Source organism: Falco biarmicus, chromosome 7, assembly GCF_023638135.1.
Source record: "Falco biarmicus isolate bFalBia1 chromosome 7, bFalBia1.pri, whole genome shotgun sequence".
In the NCBI taxonomy this organism is placed as follows: Eukaryota; Metazoa; Chordata; class Aves; order Falconiformes; family Falconidae; genus Falco; species Falco biarmicus.
Genome location: NC_079294.1, coordinates 70643682 through 70663431, shown reverse-complemented (window position 1 = coordinate 70663431; position 19750 = coordinate 70643682). Strand labels below are relative to the sequence as shown.

The window sequence follows — 19750 nt, the reverse complement described above, 5'->3', positions numbered from 1 at the left end:
CCAAGATTACAAACTTATATTTGTAAATCCTGAATGAGTATAGCTCATGAGTATAGCTCAAAAAGAGTGATTGACAGTACTCCATGCTAAAAAACACAGCTCAGAAAAAAAAAAAAAGATTCTAAGCAGCGAGAGCCTTACAGCTCATCCCGCTGCTGAAGTGACATCCTGTCAACCTCAGAGAGGCTCCTACTCCAAACGTGCCCAGCAAGCAGTCAGCTAAGGGACTGCCAACATACTCCCTAAGGAAACAGCTATCCTGATTTTAAGTAGAGACAAATCGTTAGGAAGGGCATGGAACTGCGATGCACAAACACCAGGATCCTTTCACCCAATGCTGCACGTCAGGCTGGGATTCTATACAAGCTCCTGGAAGAGCAGGCCTCCAAGTGATGGTTAAATGAGCTAACCCCAGAACATCAGGGCCAAGATCCCTGGGGATATTGGTACCTCACTGGAAACTAACACAGTTCTTTAAACACAATCACCTACAGAAAGACTGAGAAGCCCTAGAGTACACCATGTCTTCAAATAAACCTCTGTAGGTCCAGCTTGGAATTACCGCAATGCATTCTCCCACTTCATTTATCAGAACAAGAAACCTTTTTGCTTACTGCCCTTGAAGTAAAAGGTCCCTGCAAGAGTTTATTGCTTACACCTCCAAACTAGCTAGCGAAGATTACCAAAGTTTTACTTCATCTAAACAGTACAGCTACCACCACGTAACAGCCTTCGCTCTTGGCTCCCTGCTCTTTTCTCACACCAAAATACACCAGACAGGCAGCCAAAACTAGCCAGGCAGGTGGCATACCCAAGCACTTACTATAACTTAATATTTTCCTGCCCGCAGAGAACTGGGCTGGGGGGAGGAGAATCTCTCCTTAGGATTTTATCCCCACACACACACAGAGTCACCACATTCCCAAATGCACAACAAAAGTTACAAAATAGAGGTGAAAGCATACCAACCAAATGCCAGAAAGGGGCAGGGACAAATAGCTTTAGAAAATTCAAGCCTCCCAAACTGCTGTAGGATCATCTGCATCTCCCCTAGGCAACTGCTCTACGCTCACTTCTGTTCCCTTTCTATTTTATTTTTTTTTGATAGCATCTGCCTGCACTTTATGACTATCCAGTCTAGCAATCTGGTGAGCACAGCTGTTGCTGCTGCCTTCCAGCCACCTCAGCCATATTTACCACAGAAAGCGATCACCAAGGCAGGCACAGGCCACAGCTGCCCGACGCCTGTTCGTGGTGTCAGGCCAGAAGCTCCCACCCCACACAGCCCCACACCCGGTCTCTGACAAAGGCCGGTAAGAGAGATGCAAATAAACAGCCTTTTATGAAACGAGGTAACCGACTGCTCAGCTAAATATGGCTGTATCTATTCATACTTACCTACGTGACTGTACATAGCATGTGTTAATTGATGGAACTTTTATTTTCAAAATAGTTTATGAATGTCATGTTTGTGAGTTTATCTAATGTGCAAAAATGTATTTGGGAATTCCAAAACTATTACAATGCATAAAAAACGGGCCTTAGATTTGCTTTCACTAGCTGTATCTCACACACAGAAAGTACACAGGACTTGAATGTTTTGCTTTAACACTCAGGAAAAAGTCGTACTAACTATAATCAATGAACAGACAGGTTTTAGGCAACCTAAATCAGACTCATAACCAGAAATGCCTATGGATATCTAGCAAAACATTCAGAAGTACTTATGTACGCCAGTTCCCACCTCCTGTAGTAATCAGTGAAGATCAGCTATTAACCTGCAAGAACATTTTTTTAAATAACATTTCACTTTTTAGATCTTTGAAGCTATTGCTCTGTGTGAGCTTTTTTTTTTTTTTCCTCCTTAACTGAAAAATCCTCATTCTTCTCATGGACTTAAATAAAATAAGCTTTCTTGCACTTTTTCCATGTCTCTACCATTTACAAGACTGAACAAAACATTCCAAACCGATCACATTCTATATACTGCAATCAGTTACAAAACAGAAGGTAATTTTCAAGAAGGTCTTATAAAAGAAGTTTTTTGTAAACTAACATACTTCTTTCTTTCCCTTAACCATGAGCCACATGGTCTTAGACCTCACCCAGATACTGACAGCCAGCTCGCAGGATGCAAACCTTGAAGTTGCACCCTCACTCGCACGCTGCAGGAATTCGGAAGAGGAACAGCCAAGTGCCAGCACTGCTCCAGACACAGACAACACACATCAAACAGAATCCAACCTCTCTTCTCCCATTTTGCTTTTAGCACTCTAAGGCAAGATAACCCCTGTGTACCCAAGCAGGGCAACGCCACATAAACACACCGCATATCAAGGACACATGCAAACAACTTCTTTAGCATTGAGAGAGCTTTTCTTAACTGGTACAGGCAGGCCTGGTACAAGCCTTAATCTCCCCTCCAGCCAGGAAAAGCCCAAGTGTCCTCACATGGCACGCTTATGTCTGCACAGGTGTACTGGGTTTGCATGGTGAGGTTTTGGTGGCAGGGGGTCTACAGGGGTGGCTTCTGTGACAAGGTGTCAGAAGCTGCCCCCATGTCAGACAGAGCCAATGCCAGCCAGCTCCAAGATGGACCCACCGCTGGCCAAGGCTGAGCCTGGCAGCGACTCTGGTCGCACCTCTGGGATAATGTGTTTAAGAAAGGGGAAAAATACGCTGTGCAACAGCAGCTCGGAGAGAGGAGAATATATGAGAGCCACAGCCCCGCAGGCACCCAGGTCAGTGCAGGAGAGGCAGGAGGTGCTCCAGGCACCAGAGCAGAGAGTCCCTGCAGCCTGTGGTGAAGACCATGGTGAGGCAGGCTGTGCCCCTTGAGGGACATGGAGGTCCACGGCGGAGCAGATATCCACCTGCAGCCTTCGGAGGACCGCATGCTGGGGCAGGGAGATGCCCGAAGGAGGCTGTGACCCCGTGGGCAGCCCACGCTGCAACTGGCTCCTGGCAGGACCTGTGGCCCCATGGAAAGAGGAGCCCAGGCTGGAGCAGGTTTGCTGGCAGGAGCTGTGGCTCTGCAAGGGACCCAGGCTGGAGCAGTCCACTTTGAAGGACTGCACCCTGTGGAAAGGGCCCACACTGCAGCAGTTTGTGAAGAACTGCAGCCTGTGGGAAGGAACCACATTGGAGAAGTTTTTGAAGAGCTACCTCCTGCGGGAGGGACGCCACGCTGGAGAGGAACAAGAGCACGAGGAGGAAGGATGGGCAGAGACAACGCCTAATGAACTGACCACAACTCCATTCCCCTGCACCACACGAGAAGGAGACAGAGCAGCCGGGAGTGAAGTTGAGGCGATGGAAGACAGGAAGGATAAGGGGAAGGCGATTTAAGATTTGTTCTTATTGCTCATTATCCTACTCTGACTCAATTGGGAATAAATTAAATCAGTTTTCCCAAGTCTGTTTTGCCCATGATGGTACTTGCTGAGTGATCTCTCCCGGTCCTTATCTCGACCCAGCAGTCTTTTGTCTTATGCTTTCTCCCCCTGTACAGTCAAGGGGAGGGAATGAGAGCAGCAGCTTGGTGGGCACATGGCAGCCAGCCAAGGTCAACCCACCACAACAAGAAAAAGAGTCCTCTTTAATACCCCTTCATAAAGTGGTCCTCCAGAGCAGCCAGACAAGGGAATTATTATTTACTGTGGTACACAAAACCCCGATTATGCACAAGCCATTCACTGTGCTTCAGCACATTATTGTCCAAGCCATCCCTGCCCCAGACAGCCCCCAACATGCCATAAAACATGCAACACACAAAAAAACCAAAGGTGACCACTGGAAAAAGAAAGCATACTCCAAAAAGCAAAAAGAAAAAACCTACCTTGGCACTCTGAAATCTAGTGAAGGATTGTAGACACTGCTGCAGAAGGCATTAAATAGAGGAAAAGGCACAAGTTTTACACCAGCTGGAGGTAAAAGAAATCTTCAGGAGGAAGATACAGAACGTGAATTGACCAAAGCTACTGTCTTTGGCCAAGTGAAAGTAGTAGGGAAAAAATTATTACCTATGACATGCACTGAAAACAAAAACAAGCTTGAATTTGATGTACTGGGAAAAGGAAACTCGAGGGGAAACCAAAGAGAGACAGCCACCTGACCAGAGTAATAAACTAGCAGGAAGTAAGAACAGGCATAAGTGTCTAGGCACAGATGATAAATCTAAAACTGCACGGAGATAAAAGTGGCCATATCAAGGCACACCTACAAAAGATGAATCTCTTTCTCTGACTGCAGCAACAGACTCCAGCTGTTTCCCTGGCATCCTGGAGGCCCTTGTGTCTCAGCAAGCAGATTCAGCCCAGTCACCCGACAAAGATTGTCCCCACCTGCCATCCAAAGGAAAAGGACAGGTGATTTTTGCCAGGTCAGCAAACTGGCTATTAGAGAATATTTAATCACTCTTAACTAGTACCAATACAGATAAGAGTATTGGCAAGAGTAGGAGTCTCCACTAGCCAAAGACGGTAAGAAGCAACAGCTAGAAGCTAAAGCAGAAAAAAGTACTGGAAATCACACAAACTTTAATCCACTGGAACAATCTACTTAGATACTGCCTGACCTCTCAGTACCTGGAGCCTCCAAAAAAAAAAAAAAAAAAAAAAAAATCAGTATTTGATACCTTTATGGTCTAACTCCATCACTGATGCATAGACTCACATAGTCATCCAGTCTGGGCTGGGTTTCAAAAAAAAAAAAAAAAAAAAAAAAAAAAAAAAAAAAAAAAAGGCTGAGGTATGGGCTTTTTTAATACTTTATAGAGCGCCTGGGGAAAGACTGAAACACTTTCTCTCTTCTCCTTTCAGTAGTCTGGAGGGTAAGCAAAAGGTAGAATAACAGTTTTATCCTCAAGAAAATAAGTGGAAAATTTGCACCTGATCTCTCAAAGCCAGAACAAACAACTGCAACAGTAGAAACCCAAAAACATTCGTATGCTTCAGGTTTTGGCGGTTAATTAGCTAGTTTCACAATTCCTGGATACCTACATTTCGAAAAACAAGGACCTTTAAATAACTTACCTGTCCCTGTGCTGAAAAGGACTTTTATTTTAGTAAAGAGTAGTTTGCTTCAAAGGATTTCTGACACAGTAAATGATTCATCTTCCTCAAGCAATAGAGGTTGCGATAACATCTATTCATGCGGCTGCTGTAACAGGAAAATTTGGCAAGAATCTGGTAGATTGTAGAAAAACTGCAAGGAGAAGAGGGCAGAACCCTCTGTCAAACTGCGTTTCAGCAGTATATTCAGTATAACTGCCAATAGAAGCTGGAAACGAGCCAGCGAACACTGCTATCCAGCTGCTCAGTTCATACTACAAAAATGACAAATTACACCGCGCACAGATTTTCAGAATACCAAGCATTCCAGTCAGAACAACAAAACCTCAAGGGAGAGAAGCCGTCTCCCTTTCCCAGCTCCCCACCAGGTTCGCTCACCCTCGGGGTCAGGATTTGTGTAACTGGTTTTCCCCATCTTGTCTAGTACCCTGCACCGACAGACAGAACTGCAAACATGACCACCTTTTGCCCGACAACTCACCCTGAAAAAACAGTGCTCACAAAATCGGGCTGAGGGACACCAGCACATCCAGGCAGCAGGTGTCCAAGCTAAAGGAAGGCACCAACAATACTTATTTAGAATTCCACTCTTCAAAGAACATATTCAAAACCACCGGGGGAAAGGGGAGGCAAGTTGGCTTCCGCAATGGTTTAACAATCAACAACCTGGAAAACAAGACCATCAAGAGACTCAGTGTTCAAGATCAGCCCCTTAAAGTCTTCTAAAGCAGGTAAAGCTGAAATCACACCTGTGAACACACAGGGCTTTGCTCAAATCGGTATGACGTGTTAAGTCAGGTACTTTTACAGCTATTAAAATTACACTAGCAATTACCACAAAACAATCAGAACGGTAATTTGAAATATTCTAATGAGCAAGATCTGTTCCCTAAAGCACATTTTGACTGTCCACTGGTTTATAATTCTCTTCTCTAGTTCTCCATCAAAAGCAGCACTCTCAATTTCAACTCAAACAGCTTTGAGCTGAAAGGGAAATTGAAATCTTTGTCACTGCCCCAGAAAACAAAAAGGTCTGGAATTCCACTTAGGTCTATAACCAGTGTCTATTGAAGCTGTAAAGGTGGCAGGCGTGTAGGAGATGCAGTTATACCCGCGTACCAATGACACAGCAAAACATGCCAGACCTTATAGAAGGAGCAAGCTGATTGTACTTGACAAAAACTGAAAACCAACCAGGTTTCACTCAGTCTCACGCACCAGAAAGCATTTAGTGCCCAAGAAGTCTGTCCAGCCATCAGGCAACCAGGAGGACGTTCAGGCTGTCCACCCAGCAGCAGGCCATTACACCCAGCTCAACAACAAGCATTAGGAGGTCCAGGATCTTTTGCCCTGACACGGAGGGCAACAGATGGATGCCATTTGTCAAGTTCTCCTCATCTCCTGGGCTCTTCCTCAGCTAGCAACCACATGCAGATTTAACACGTTACAGATGGGCCTTTTCACAGGCATTTGTAGCTGGCAGTGATGACTACCTCTGTCCTGTGCCACCTCCATGACTCACCAGGATTTGCTCACTGTGCTCTGTCTCCAAAGGGTGTCTCGTGAAACCAAACACAAACATTCTGGGGTCTTGATGACTAGCTGCTAGCCAGGCACTTGTAAACACCAGTCATTCCAACAGCCCTTCCCCCATCGCACAGGGTACCTCCGCATCTAGACATTTCCATTCACATCCAGTTAGCCCTGCTATTGCAATCCCTACAGGTGTGCCAAGCAAAATATGCATGGCTGCAGCTGTACCACAGCAGAGGAAAAAGCAGCCAGAGCAAAAGGGCAGCACGCCTCACGGTGCCTGCATTTGCCATCTGAAAGAATGGACGAAGCTCTGGCTTAAAGGCTTTTGTACTGCTAAGTATTGCCAACACCACAGGTACGGCATTTCGGGGGCAAATCATACTATTCATTCTATTGAAAGAAGAGGGATCTCATACTCCAGCAGATCATTCCCTCTATATGTGAATTTCAAACGGTTTTAGTTAAGTTACATAGCAGACTTGGCACCCATTCTTACAGAGGATCAGACGAGAAAATGTGCAGACAGCCTCAGTCCTTTATCCAATTCACCTGAGCACGGGCATTAGACAGCCATGCAAAAATCCCAAACACACACTTCTCTCTAAAATAACTCATTCTACCACCTCTGAACACACACACACACACAAAAGAAACCCCAAACAAATCGCCCAAGATAAAAGATGATCTCTCAGAGAGGAAACAACAACAAAGTAAGATAACTTGTCACATCAGGAGTGCTCTGTTCTAGAGAAGTAGGTGGAAATTCAAAAGCGTTTCACTACAGTTTGTGCAGGAAAAGACTCAGTCTCTCAAGCGAAGAGCTAGAAAAGCAAGTGCTGCCCACAAGTAAAAGGTCCCAGAAGATTCTCATCATCCACAGAGACATTTTCAGTTCAAAGATACCAAAAGAAAAGGATTAGCAAGTAACATAAGCCAGATTTTTCCCGATGATTGACGCACCCTCTCTGGCAACACGCAGCTTGAACCAAAGACCATAATAATATTCTGGCAGTGAAATCCTTTCCCCCCACCTCCATAAAAGTAAAGAAATAAATAAATAAAATTAAAAAGTAAAAGTTCCACTGCAAACCTGCCAACAACTGGTACAAATTACCTTAGTATTTGCTCTTGCTGATAGGGTTCCTATCACATTTGCTACATTTGCCAAAAAGAAGAGCTTTCAGATGAGTACCAAGCACATATCTGTGAGGAACTTATCAGGTATGCAAAAATAGTTTTTGAGGCAAAATGAACCAGTGTGTTGCCAAAGCTAACTGCCTTGATCACCTACCATTGGAAACTGAATAGGCTTAAATGCTTGGAAGGTATAATATCACTAAAGTTATCACCTCCAAACTAAGTCGTTTTCTTGTAATTAAGGGTTATAAGCAGCACTCCACAGTACCCCATAGTCAAGAACTGTTACATGACAACTACTTGCTTTGGTTATTTTGGGCTGCTCTCTTCCTGTATTACATACAATATTCCTTCAGAAACCACCGTCCAAACAGCAAACCCCTGGTCTAGGAATTGAATTCTGTGCAAACAGCTGTTTCTCTCCTCCTGGCCTGCCTTTCATTAATATTTCCAGTGAGTCATAAAAATTAAAAAAAAAAGTATTCAGTGTGAGGCAAGAATGGTGGTACTCCACCACTGTCCTCCTCCCCCCACCTCCCTCCACCCACTTCTTAGAAAAATATAGTTCTGAACGTGCATTCCAAGACACTTCCAGTCCAGACAGCCACTCCCTGCCAGCTGCATGAGGTCATCAATGAAACAGTACAGGAACTGTAGAGAAATACCTTGTCAAGTCCAAACAGGAGCTGATAAGAAGCCCCAGATGAAGTGGTGAGAGCTAAAAGCAACTACTTCAACTTACAACTGTTTCTAACAAAGTGTTACCTATTTCTGGGTTACAATCTAACACGAGACCTGCACCATCTCTCACAGAAGCAGAAATCAAAACACCACACACACAAGACCCCCAGCAAACTAATAACCAACCCAAAAAACAGTACGTGACCCAATTTACAAGTGGGAATAAAATGGAAATACAAGGAAATAAATAAAAAAAAACTCTTGATGAGACTAGAATAAAAAGAGGAACCCTGGTTATGCCACGTAGAAGTTCTGCTATGTCAGTTAGTGACCTTCCCACCCACTCAGCTGATCTAGAGGGGTCACTTTGGGTGGGAATTCTGTAAATCATTTTCAGCCAAATGCTAGTTCCTGTGATACTGTGACTTGGATTATACATGAATATATTAAGACTCCCGACATACAAATATATCTACAAATACATCAATTCGTGAATGAGCTTATTTCTCTCTTGACTCTGCAACTGTAAAAATCCAATTATACTTCAATATTACAGATGGTTTCACAAACAAAACAAAAAAAGCAAGCCTCATTCTAAAGTTAGAAAATAAAAACAGAATAACTCCAAAGAGGAGTTATATATTTGAAATAAAACATGGTCAAACCAGACAGACGCCATTCAAAGGTCTCAGATTGCCTCCCATCGAAGTCTGAAGACCTCATCAGTAAGAGGAACTCTTTCTTAGCTTCTCCACTACAGGATACTAACTAAATTACTGCAGATGTTTTCTAAACATAATCAATTCCATCTTTAGATCTTTTCCAGCATGCAATACTGACCAGCAATTATTAGGAGGGGACCACTATGATCTGACGGGTTAAATCTAGACGCAGGCTGAGCCACTAAGGCAAAAGAGCTTTCACATAACATAACTACAGAATATGTTTCATACCTAGCCTGTGAACAGTTTAAGATCCACTGCATTATCTTTTCCTGTTATTTGCAAAGTTGCAATAATTTCTATGCTTCTGAGGTAATACAATTAATTGCCCATAAGTCACTGAAGGACACTAAACTGTAGCTGTGCTGCATACACCCTGGACATTAGAATATGAATGCAAATAGAAAAAAAGCTGAAAGAAACCCCATCCTACAAAGTCAGGTTTGAGGAGAGAAAGCAAGACATGAAGAAAAAAGAAAATAGAAAAGAAAGGAAAAAATGAATGAGCTCAGACATAAAAAGAAAGGTGAGGATTGTTTTGGGTTTATTTGAGGTAATCCAGAGTTGCATTACAATTCTTGCTGTCTCGAGATTTACAATACAAACAAAATTTAAATTCTTCAACTGCAGCTCTGGTTTACGCCCCCTAGGTTGTACTCCACAAACTGCTATTACCACTTCACCCTCAGAATCCTCCAAGAGGTAGCGCACTAACTCTAAGCTTCAAAACCCACAGGAAACTTGCCTGTATCTAATTTGCAGATTGATGTAAGCAGGATTTAAATAAGATATTCTGCACATGACTTGCTTATTTAAGGCACACTGAGAACTGTACAAAAGTAAGTGAGAAAGCCTGATCCTGCTTTTCTCTAAGTACCCTACTGGTACTTGGCGCTCTATTGCAGCCCTGTTCTTAAGAAGCTCATATTTTAACTAAGCTACCTTAATTTTTCCAAGTTCAGGTTAATAAGATAATGGAATCAACGCAGTTTGTTGCCTTTCTGAAACAAATCTGTGATTTGCAACAAAGTCACCTCTTGAGACTAATTCTGTGTAATAGAGCAACATTTGCCTCACAGGCAGATTTCAGCCGTAGTGCACTACTTCTATCTTCAAACAAGAGCTCCTTCAACAACTGATACCTACACCTTTACAGACACTGATGATCCAGCATTACAGTTACTCACAGAATAAGCTCTACAGAGCATCCCATCCAGCACTAACTCTAAATGTGTGCAATCTGTCCAGATAGTGGCGTCCTCTATAATTCTTCCTCTTCTTTCTTCTGGGCACCCTACACCTCTAAAGATAAGAAACCTGTTTAAGCAGATCTTGGATGACTACACCAAATTCCAAGAGACAATGATACCCATTTCAAACCAGAAGCTGGAATTGAAAACCCAAAAAGATGAAGACCAGATTTTTTTCTTTAAACACTAGATTTCATTTAGGAAACAAAATTTAACTGGGTCTCCAGTAAACAATTTCAGTTTATTTTTTGCTTAAAGACACAGACAAGTTATTCCTGTCAAAAAAACCTCCTCCCCACTTTAAAGAGAGAGCGCACATGAGGGACAGGGGAAAGTAATTCTTATAGAAAAGCAATCAATGGGAAATGCTTCAGACTTTACCACACAGACACAAAATAGTAATTTCTCTCAATGGTATCATCAGTTTACACTAAGCCATCTTCTAATCTATCAGAAAGAAGGGGATTGCTACAAAATCATAGTATACTTCAAACCTGAACAGATTAAATCAGCAACAAAGAGCAAGCAGCACCCTTTTCTTGTTCAATAGGAAACATCATCTACAAGAAACCCCAAAAAAGAGGAAAAAAAAAAAAAAAAGAAAAAGAAAAAACCCCTATGGTCAGATTCCACCCTGATGCATACAAGAAATGCACTGCTTAGGCACAATGGAAGTTACACGCTTATTGGAAGCCACATAATCTGGGCACTAAAATGCTTACACCATGCTAGGGCATAACCCAGAAGGAAAGTATTTCCTGCTATCCCAGGGGAAAAGCATGGTCCCATCACCCAGCAAGCCAGATAAGGAAACAAGAGAAAGAGGCAACAAAGTTTTAGTTTCCAACTTTGAGAACTTAAAATATTCCACATTGAAAGACAAAGCTTGAAAAAGCCTTTTCCAAATGGAAAAATGCCGATTTCATCATGAAAGTGCCACAATACCCCAATAAGTAGCCCACGTAGGAAAAAAGGCTATCAGACAACACAGATCAATAATATTATAGTGCACCAGTTGGATAAGGATCACAAAAAGTTCTTTTGGGCTTCTTCTGTTCTGCATAAGTACACCCTTACCCTTCTACGAGCACAAGCTGCCCTGTTACAACAGAACAGAGTACCACTTACAGTTTTATCTGCGCTGCCACAGCTTTTCTGTATAGATTGCTGTGATTGAGACAGGGGCAGGGAAGGAAAAAGAATCACAACCACCAAACACACACACAAAACACCAAACTTGAAATATTACACAACACTTATTCATAAAGCCATTTTTATTCAAGATTGAAGTATCTGGTCCAAGCATAGTACAGGAGCCCCTCTATTCACAACCTCCATTTTAGCTCCAATTTTCATTTCAATCTCTTTCATGATCTTGAGCAACTTAGTTGCACGCCCTGCCTCCCCTTCTCCAGCTACCAAGAATAATGCCTGTTTCACCAGACTCTTGCACATCAGTAGCTGAAGTCAAAACCTGTTAAATAACAATGGAGCAACAGCGACAGCTGAAGAAAAAGCAAAACAGGCTGGAATACCATTAAGTACATACAAGTTATTGCTATTCTTCTGACAACGCCTCTGATGTTTGCTCCTTAGCAGACAGGTACTCCAAACAACTTCATGAAATACTCAAAGCTACTGCATACGCACTGTTATACCACACAGTTCAGAAATCAAGGCTTTTCTGGATTTTTCATTTCAGCATGACATGGGGTGCTAGCCAATTTTCATCTTACCTTATTTTAACATTTATGAAACAAAATCATTTCTGCTTCTAGATTCCTTATCTGTTGCTTGGTTAAAGGGATAGCAAGCCTCTGACACTGCTGACGCAATGTAAATCAGCATGTTATTATTCACACCATTTCAGGGGCCTTTAAGTTCTAGAAAAAGTGAGTATCAACTACAGTGTTTGAATGCAATATTACAAAGTAATACGATAATATGGCTACAGGGGGAAGAGGGGGACCACCAAGAGCTGTTCTTCAGCTGCCTCACGCCTGCCCCAGCTGCCGTCAACTTTACAACACTCACCTTTTCAGCTTCCGAGAGTGTGACACAGGGCACACCAGATAACCTTCCTCTGCTCCTAGGTCCTCCTCTCCTTACAGATACAACCTCCATTCTGAAAACCTCTTACTGTGAAGAAAGATTATAAAACCTCCGGTCCACGCCCATAGTTCTGAGGCACTGTTAGCAACAGCACAAGCAAAATGCTGCAGCATCCAACTCACACGTTATGCCTCAGTTACACTACCGGCAAAGAAGTCAAACACAGAAAATCTCAGACCAAGGACATCAATTTCAAATATAATGATCTCTTACAGTTCTGGTTTAGTGGTTTTTGTTAAACTCCTTTCCAACAATGCAGCCAAGGGCCCTCTTTCAGGCTGTACTAGTAATAATAAAAGAAATTTAAAGGACAATTTACAAAAAGACTACTCAGCGAGGAAAAAAAAAAATTCTTGGGAGTAGACCATGAACTCAAGCTTTTCTACTCTCACTTCTATATCTTAATTATTAAGCTAAGGCGTCTGGTCCTCTCCTTCTGGTCACTTAATCTTTAACTCTTATGGAAAGTGGTATGGGTTCAGCTATAGGAGTCAGGAATTCCCACACACGCAGGAATAAGCAGCCTGGAGGCCACTGAGCAAACATAGGTTGAGGGTTGGAAAAAGGGTATTTGAAGCTCTCCAAGCAGACCTTCCACTTAACACGCTCCAACTGCCAAGGCAGATACGAGGAAGGCTGTAACACCACTACATGCATTTTGAGCAACACAGCTGTTGCTTCATTCATCACAAAATATACTGGCAACCACTAGGCATTAACTGAAACATCTGAAGGCTCATCCCAAGACCAAACAGCGAGGAGAAAAAAAAAAAAAAAAAGTATCTTCTTTCTGACAAGGTGCAGCAAAATCAAATGCCCAGCCCCTCAGTCTCATCAATACCAATGCAACACTTGGAAGCAAAGGTAAGATGGCCAATAAACTTAAGAGTCAAAAATTATTTGTCTAAAGAGTAAGTCTCCATGATTAAGAAAGAGCTTAATTCAAAATATTAAAGCTGTTGCTGTGTAAGGCATTTTTGCCTGATTTTTTTTGCAAATCTGACATGGAATTGAACGGACAAGCACCTCAGAAAGCATGTACTCTGATGCCAGTCACAGAAAGAGTCCACAAGTGATGGACCTAGGGCTCCTTCAAGCACAGACAGCGACTACAGCGCAACTCATCTCTCCCCGTCACCCAGCATTTGCTCCTAAAGTCTTTGGATTCAAAGGGAAGGAGTTACTTAGACATATAGTCAGATCTTTCTCACTACTTCAAAACTCATCCAAATCCATACGTACAGAAAATTATTATCTGCTAATAACTGAGCAGCCTCTGCGGATCCATAGTAGTGACAATTGTTATGAAGCACCTAAAAGACTATAGCATAAACTGAGTGCTCGATGCCACTTCAAAAATATATAATACGTTCCTGGTAAGGCAGCATAAACTACTGAAATCCTGGAATTAATTCTTCCTTTATACTCTGACAGTAGTGAACTTGCAAGAATGCAGCATTTCCCACTCAATGAAATCACTACAGTAGAACCCATCTGTCTTGCCAGGGAAGACTTACACAGATTTATCCCAAATTCATCACCCAGCCCATGGAAGAGAAAGTTTTCTTGCTCTTAATCCATGTCATCTATATAAGGACAAAGACAGATTGAAGTATTCGGTGAGCCATGACAAAACATGCCGTTGACTACTCAGATCAAGGTTTTATGAATGTTCTGTACTTTCCTGCTGCTCCAGGAGTTATTTTCTGTGGCATACACATTCGCTAGTTTGCACAGATCTTCGCAGAAACAAGGAAACTCTAAGCTCATAATCCATTTCCCAACTAATTACAAAATGCAAACCAAAACATTACCCTTAACTTTCAGAAGTGCTGGGGGCAAAGGGAGTCACCAATACAAACATTACCTGACCTCTTTTTTAATTTACTCTCATATTATGTATTAGATCTCAATAATGTATCTTTGGTCTCAATCTCAGCTTCAAAAAAACATTTTGAAATTTCAAGTAAAATACTCCGTTTATACAAAGGCATGAAAAGACCCAGCTGAAGGGAAGGAGTAGACAAACTGGTCTGTCTCATTCCTATCCCCCCATGTACAACATACAGGATTGAGTATTTGCAAAAAGATTGAAAAATATTGAAAAAATATCAACAGTAAGTCTTCATGCATTCATTGTTAGTATTGGTTCTTTTTCCATATATAGCATCTACTGTGTTCTGATCATACTTCCCTTAACTGAACGAAGAAACACAGCATGCTTACATGCTTATTAAACATGGAGATGACACAAAAGCTACACACATGGACAAGAACAAGATAAAAATTATTTCAAAATATTTAACGAAGACCAGGAATAATCAAATGTGGCAGGATCAAGTGAAGGCAGCACACCTTCAAGGCAAAGGACAGCAACTCAGCAAAACTCTACTACATCACACCGTTACAAAAATGTAGATAGCATGCCACAAAGTAGGATAGTAGCATATCTATCGGGGTACTCAAAATAATCCTTGTGCTTTTGTAAGTACGCATGTTAATGCCCTGTTGAACGATTCTTCTCTGTTTTGGCAGTGCACTTTCAGAAAGACACAGAGTGAGCAGAGAGAAGTCAGAACAATCCAGGCAAACGTACTAGAGAACTGTTAAACAGGATGCACAGAGAAATACACGAGAATTTGGTTTTCAGTCTAAGAGAAGGTAAGCGCAAGCGAAATACACTGTTACAATTTGAATTTGTAAAAGGTTGCAATTAAGATAAAAGGAATAACCCCTTCTTCATGTCTATTGGTAAGTAGCAAGGCAACGTTGCACCAAGACACACGCAAGTTAGTTAATAGGGATAACCCATCCAGTGATAGGAATACGGGAGCACTAGAGCTCTGGAATCCTCGTCAGAAGAAGTCTGTAAGAACAGGTTAGATAAGCACACCGGGGATCAGTCACTTTTGTGGGGATTTTTGTTTGGGTTTCTGTTTTTCAAAATGAATCTCTATAGCTACTGGGAAACACAGACAAGAGGTAAGCTGCATCCAAATTATTCCCACTATCAAGTACCGCAACTTCTTTTAAAAGCATGGGCAGTTTCAAAACTACTTATTCTTACCTCTTTGCTTCCTCCAGATGACAAAGGTATTCATAGGCAACATTCTGGCGTCTTCTTTCATCCATTTCCTCTGCTGTTAACCTCTCATTATCCAAGACAGCTGCAAAGAGGCAAAACACATTCTCAGGTGGTTGAAAATTGAATGTAACTGAACAGGCACACCAAAAATCAGATCTAACCTTTCCCACAGAAGCTTATCACAGGTTTTATTTGATTCAGAAAAATGAAGGATGAAATATACCTATTCTTTGCAAGCAATAGAAGACACCTCGTCTCTTTAGCCTTCCTTCCTTGTCACACAAACTTGCCATCTTCCCTCCTTCCAATTTGTCAATTTGACTGATCCAACTTCTCCCATCTTCTTAAAAACAGTCCTTCATTTTCTTATTTTCTTCTAGCTTTGCCTTTCTCTTCCTCAAAAGCACATGTGCGACCACATGTCCCTCCATCTATCCTCCAATTTTGGTAGTCAAAGATTAAGGCAGGACAACAATATATATTCACATTACACAGTCCCTTCATGTCTTCATAGTGAATCTTGAAGACGGAAACACTACTCACAGTCCTCATCTGAAGGGAATCATTCGGAACCGCAACCTGTGCGTCATCTTTGAGCCAAGCTGAGGACCTACATAGGGCTACGAGCCTCAACCTTCCAGATTCGGCGTGTTTAAAGCCTCAGTGATAAAACCCTCTCTTTCCACCCTCACTGCTAGACACCGCATCCGCGCTCTCGTGTCAAAAAACCCACAAAACCAACCAACAACTTCTTAGGTTTTACGGACCAACTCGACTAATAGGAAACATCTCCGCACACTCGGCAACGGGGAGCTGACACCCGCCGTGCCCTCCACCAACCCCGCCGGCAACGGGGCGTCGGCGACAGCCCCGGGGGCCGAGGGCCACCTTGGATCACGCGGCCGAGGGTCCCCGCGAGGCCGGCCCGCCGCCCCAAAGGCGTCTTCCCCCGCGCCCCAACGCCCCCGCAGCGACACCAGCCGAGCCCGCCCGGGAGGGGACATGCCCGCCCCGCTCCCCGCCCGCCCCCGGGTGCTGCCCAGGTACCCCCGGGCGAGCCCACCCCCCCGCCCCGAGCCGCCCCCGCCGCGCCGCAGGCGTGTGACAGGGGCGGGGCCGCCCGCTAAGCCCGGGGTCGCCGCGGAAACAGGCGGGAGGGAAGAAGGCGGCGACCCCCCCCCGGCTCCCCCCGCCCCGCCCGCGGCGGACATCTTGGGCGAGGCACCGAGCCCGCCCGCGGCAGGCGACGGCGGGAGAGGCGATGGCCGCCCCCCCCCCCCGCTCGCTGCCAGCGCCCGGCAAGGGAGGGGGGGGGGCTCGGGCGGGACGCCCCGCGCCTCACGGCGCCCACCCCGCGGCGGGAGAGAGGCACGGCGGGGCCCACCGCCCCCGCGGGCCGGCGCCCAGAGCCGAGGCGCCGCGGCCGCCCCTCAGCGCCGGCCCCTGGGGGGGCACGGGCGGCGGCGGGCGGGGCGGCGGCTGGGCGGCCGCGCGGGTTCCCCCGGTACTCACAGCCATAGTGGGGCCGGGACATGGCCAGCCCGTCCGCCGCCTCCTCCGCCGCCATGGCGCTGCGCTGGGCCGGGGCCGGCCGGGAGCTGGGCGCGGCTGCGGCCGTTCCCCTTCCTGCCGCTGCGGGTGTGGCGGGGGCGGAGCCGCCGCGCGCGCTGCCCCGCCCCGCCCCACGCGGGGGCCCGCGCCCCGCCCCGCGCCCACCCGTGACACCCCGCCGGGCCCGGGCCCCCACCCACCGCACGAGCGCCGCCCGACCGCGCGGTAACTTCACGTGGCTTCAGTAAGGTCACTGCTGCGGAGCCCCCGGCCTTGGTCAGGGCCGCGCCACCCCGGCGGGCAGCTCGGGCAGCTCAAGGCCAAACTGGCAGAGCAGGGGGGTCACCCTGAGCCCCCCAACAAGTCCCATGCGGCGGGGCCTCGCGGTGGGACACCACCAGCGTCAAGGTTTGCGTCCCCTCGGTGCCTGAGCTGTTGCGTCCTTCCCCGAGCGCAAAGGCGGGCGAGCTGCGGGACCGGGCCAGGGGACTCCGTGGCGGGTGGTCGCGCCGTGGGAGCTTCCCCATTACCGACAGACCCTGGTGCCGGCTGCAGTGGGGCTCCCGGCCCAAGGGTGGGCTCGGGCGGTGGCATGGGGGCCTTCGTTGCTGGTGTTGCCTCGTCTCGGTCCCTGTAACCCTCTGCAGGAAGGATTCGACATGTTGCTCCTGTTGCTCTGTTACCGTGTCATCCATAATAACTTGTACTGCTTCCTTTTATCGCACTGCGTGCTATTTCCCCTTATTACATCGTAATATAATGAACTGCATTTCTTCTTCTATTAGACATGGAACTCCTTTTTGCTCGGTTTCCGATCAGCAGAACACCCCCAAGCCTCTGCCCAGCCGGTCGGCTCAGGCCCCCTTCCACAGACCCTGCTGGGCCAGACTCTCTGCTCCTGCTGGGCTCCCACGCGGCGTCAGCCCCCTCAGCAGCACAACCTGGCCCTGCTGGACTCGGGTGTGCCCTTCCCATCTGAACAACTCTGCTGGCCACGCCAGGGTAACCCACCTGAAATGTCAGCCCCCGTTTGAAGCAGGGTGCCACAAAACATCAGCACACAACAGCAACGTTCAGCAGCACTGCCGTAGGAAGTAATTGTGCCTGGAAAGTTCCGTTCCCCTCCGTGCATGTTAAGCTCACCTATTACCGTTGCTTTGCCTGGTTCTTCTTCAAGAATGCGGGTACTAGAGATGCCACCACATGTCCGTATCAATTAGTCCTGTGAATTTCACCGCCAGGACATACCTTTACTGCTTAAGCACAAATTAAGTAATTAGGTAGACCAATAGCCTCTATTAGGAAAAGCATCACCAACAGGTAAGGGAGGCAATCCTTCCCCTCTTCCCAGTGCTGGTGAAACCTCATTGGGTCCAATTCCAGCTTCCTCAGTGCAAGGAAGACATGGACGTAACAGAACAAGTTCAGTGAAGCACTACAGCAACTGATTAAGGGTATGGAGCACCTGACAGGAGAGGCTGAGAGAGGACAGGACAAGAAGCAATGCACTGAAATTCATGAAAGTCCACTAAAACATAAGCAGAAACGTTTCTGCTCTAAGGATGGTCTAACACTGGAACAGGTTGCCCAGAAAAGCAGTGGAGCCTCTGTCCTTCACGATACCGCTCACCTAACTACAGTCCTGCACAACCCACTCTAGCTGACCCCGCGTGAAGGAAGCCAGGTTCAGCTGGAGACTTCCAGAGGTCACTTTGACCCTCAATGATTCTGTGAGTCCATGAAAAAGTATATTTACGTAAATTTAACAGGTCGGTATGAAGGGAGACTAAGTGAAAGATGTTTTTGTTGATTACAAGGGTTACATGTCACAGTTCAAGTTAGAGAAATAACTACATAAGTGAGTGCCAGACATAAATTACAAAACAAAAGGTTTTATAACAAAGTTATAGTAGTAATTATTAAAATTTATTTGCATTACTTCACATGTGGCCACTTTACAGTTATATAACAAAGAGACATTTAAAATAATGTTTATATGTAGATTGTGGAATGCAGAACTGGCTTTGTTCCCCCTAAAAATCCTGTAATATTTTTTGCAGTCTCACAATCCTACCTCCAAAAAAATCTCATAAACTTACTCTTTCCTATAAGGCCCATCCTGATAAGAAAAATAAAATACTTATCACACTCATAAAAAGCTCTGGCTGAAGCTCTTCAAGGTAATACATATTTGTGTTAATAAAAAATTACATTAATAGTAGTGTACAAAGTGTACATTGACTTAAGCATTTAGTCTTTACAGACTCCATATTTTTGGGTCCATAATTAAGCAATCACTACATATTTAACTACCTATAAGCCACCTACAGCACGCTTAGCTTTATGACCTACTGAAAGTAGTATTTAAATTCAGCTTTAATTAAAGCCCACCTGTTAGCACAGAACTTTTAGCCAGCAGCACAGGATCAGACCAAAGCCTTTTACACACAAGGGAAGGACTGCCACTGACTTCAGCACTGCAGACTGCAGCCAACAGCGCTAAACCTCAAAACTAGCTTCCCAAAAGCAGGAATGGCACATAGCTTTCCTGGCCCAGCTGTACGCTGTGGTATCTATGTCAGTGATGAACAAACGCCTAGCCAA

At 45.0% G+C, this 19750-nt stretch overlaps 1 protein-coding gene across 4 annotated transcripts in view; it reads right to left on the bottom strand.

Annotated features, from left to right (window-relative positions):
• IQGAP1 (IQ motif containing GTPase activating protein 1) overlaps positions 1-17259 on the bottom strand; it is an 80515-nt gene extending 63256 nt beyond the window's left edge. For all 4 annotated transcript variants that reach the window (XM_056347425.1, XM_056347426.1, XM_056347427.1 and 1 more), the window contains exons 1-2: positions 17108-17259; positions 15578-15677 (exon numbers count right to left, since the gene is read on the bottom strand). In XM_056347425.1, coding sequence (XP_056203400.1) covers positions 15578-15677; positions 17108-17162 — 155 coding nt within the window. In that variant the 5' untranslated portion in view covers positions 17163-17259. The remainder of the gene's footprint in view (positions 1-15577; positions 15678-17107) is intronic.
• Between the last annotated feature and the right edge of the window lie 2491 nt (positions 17260-19750).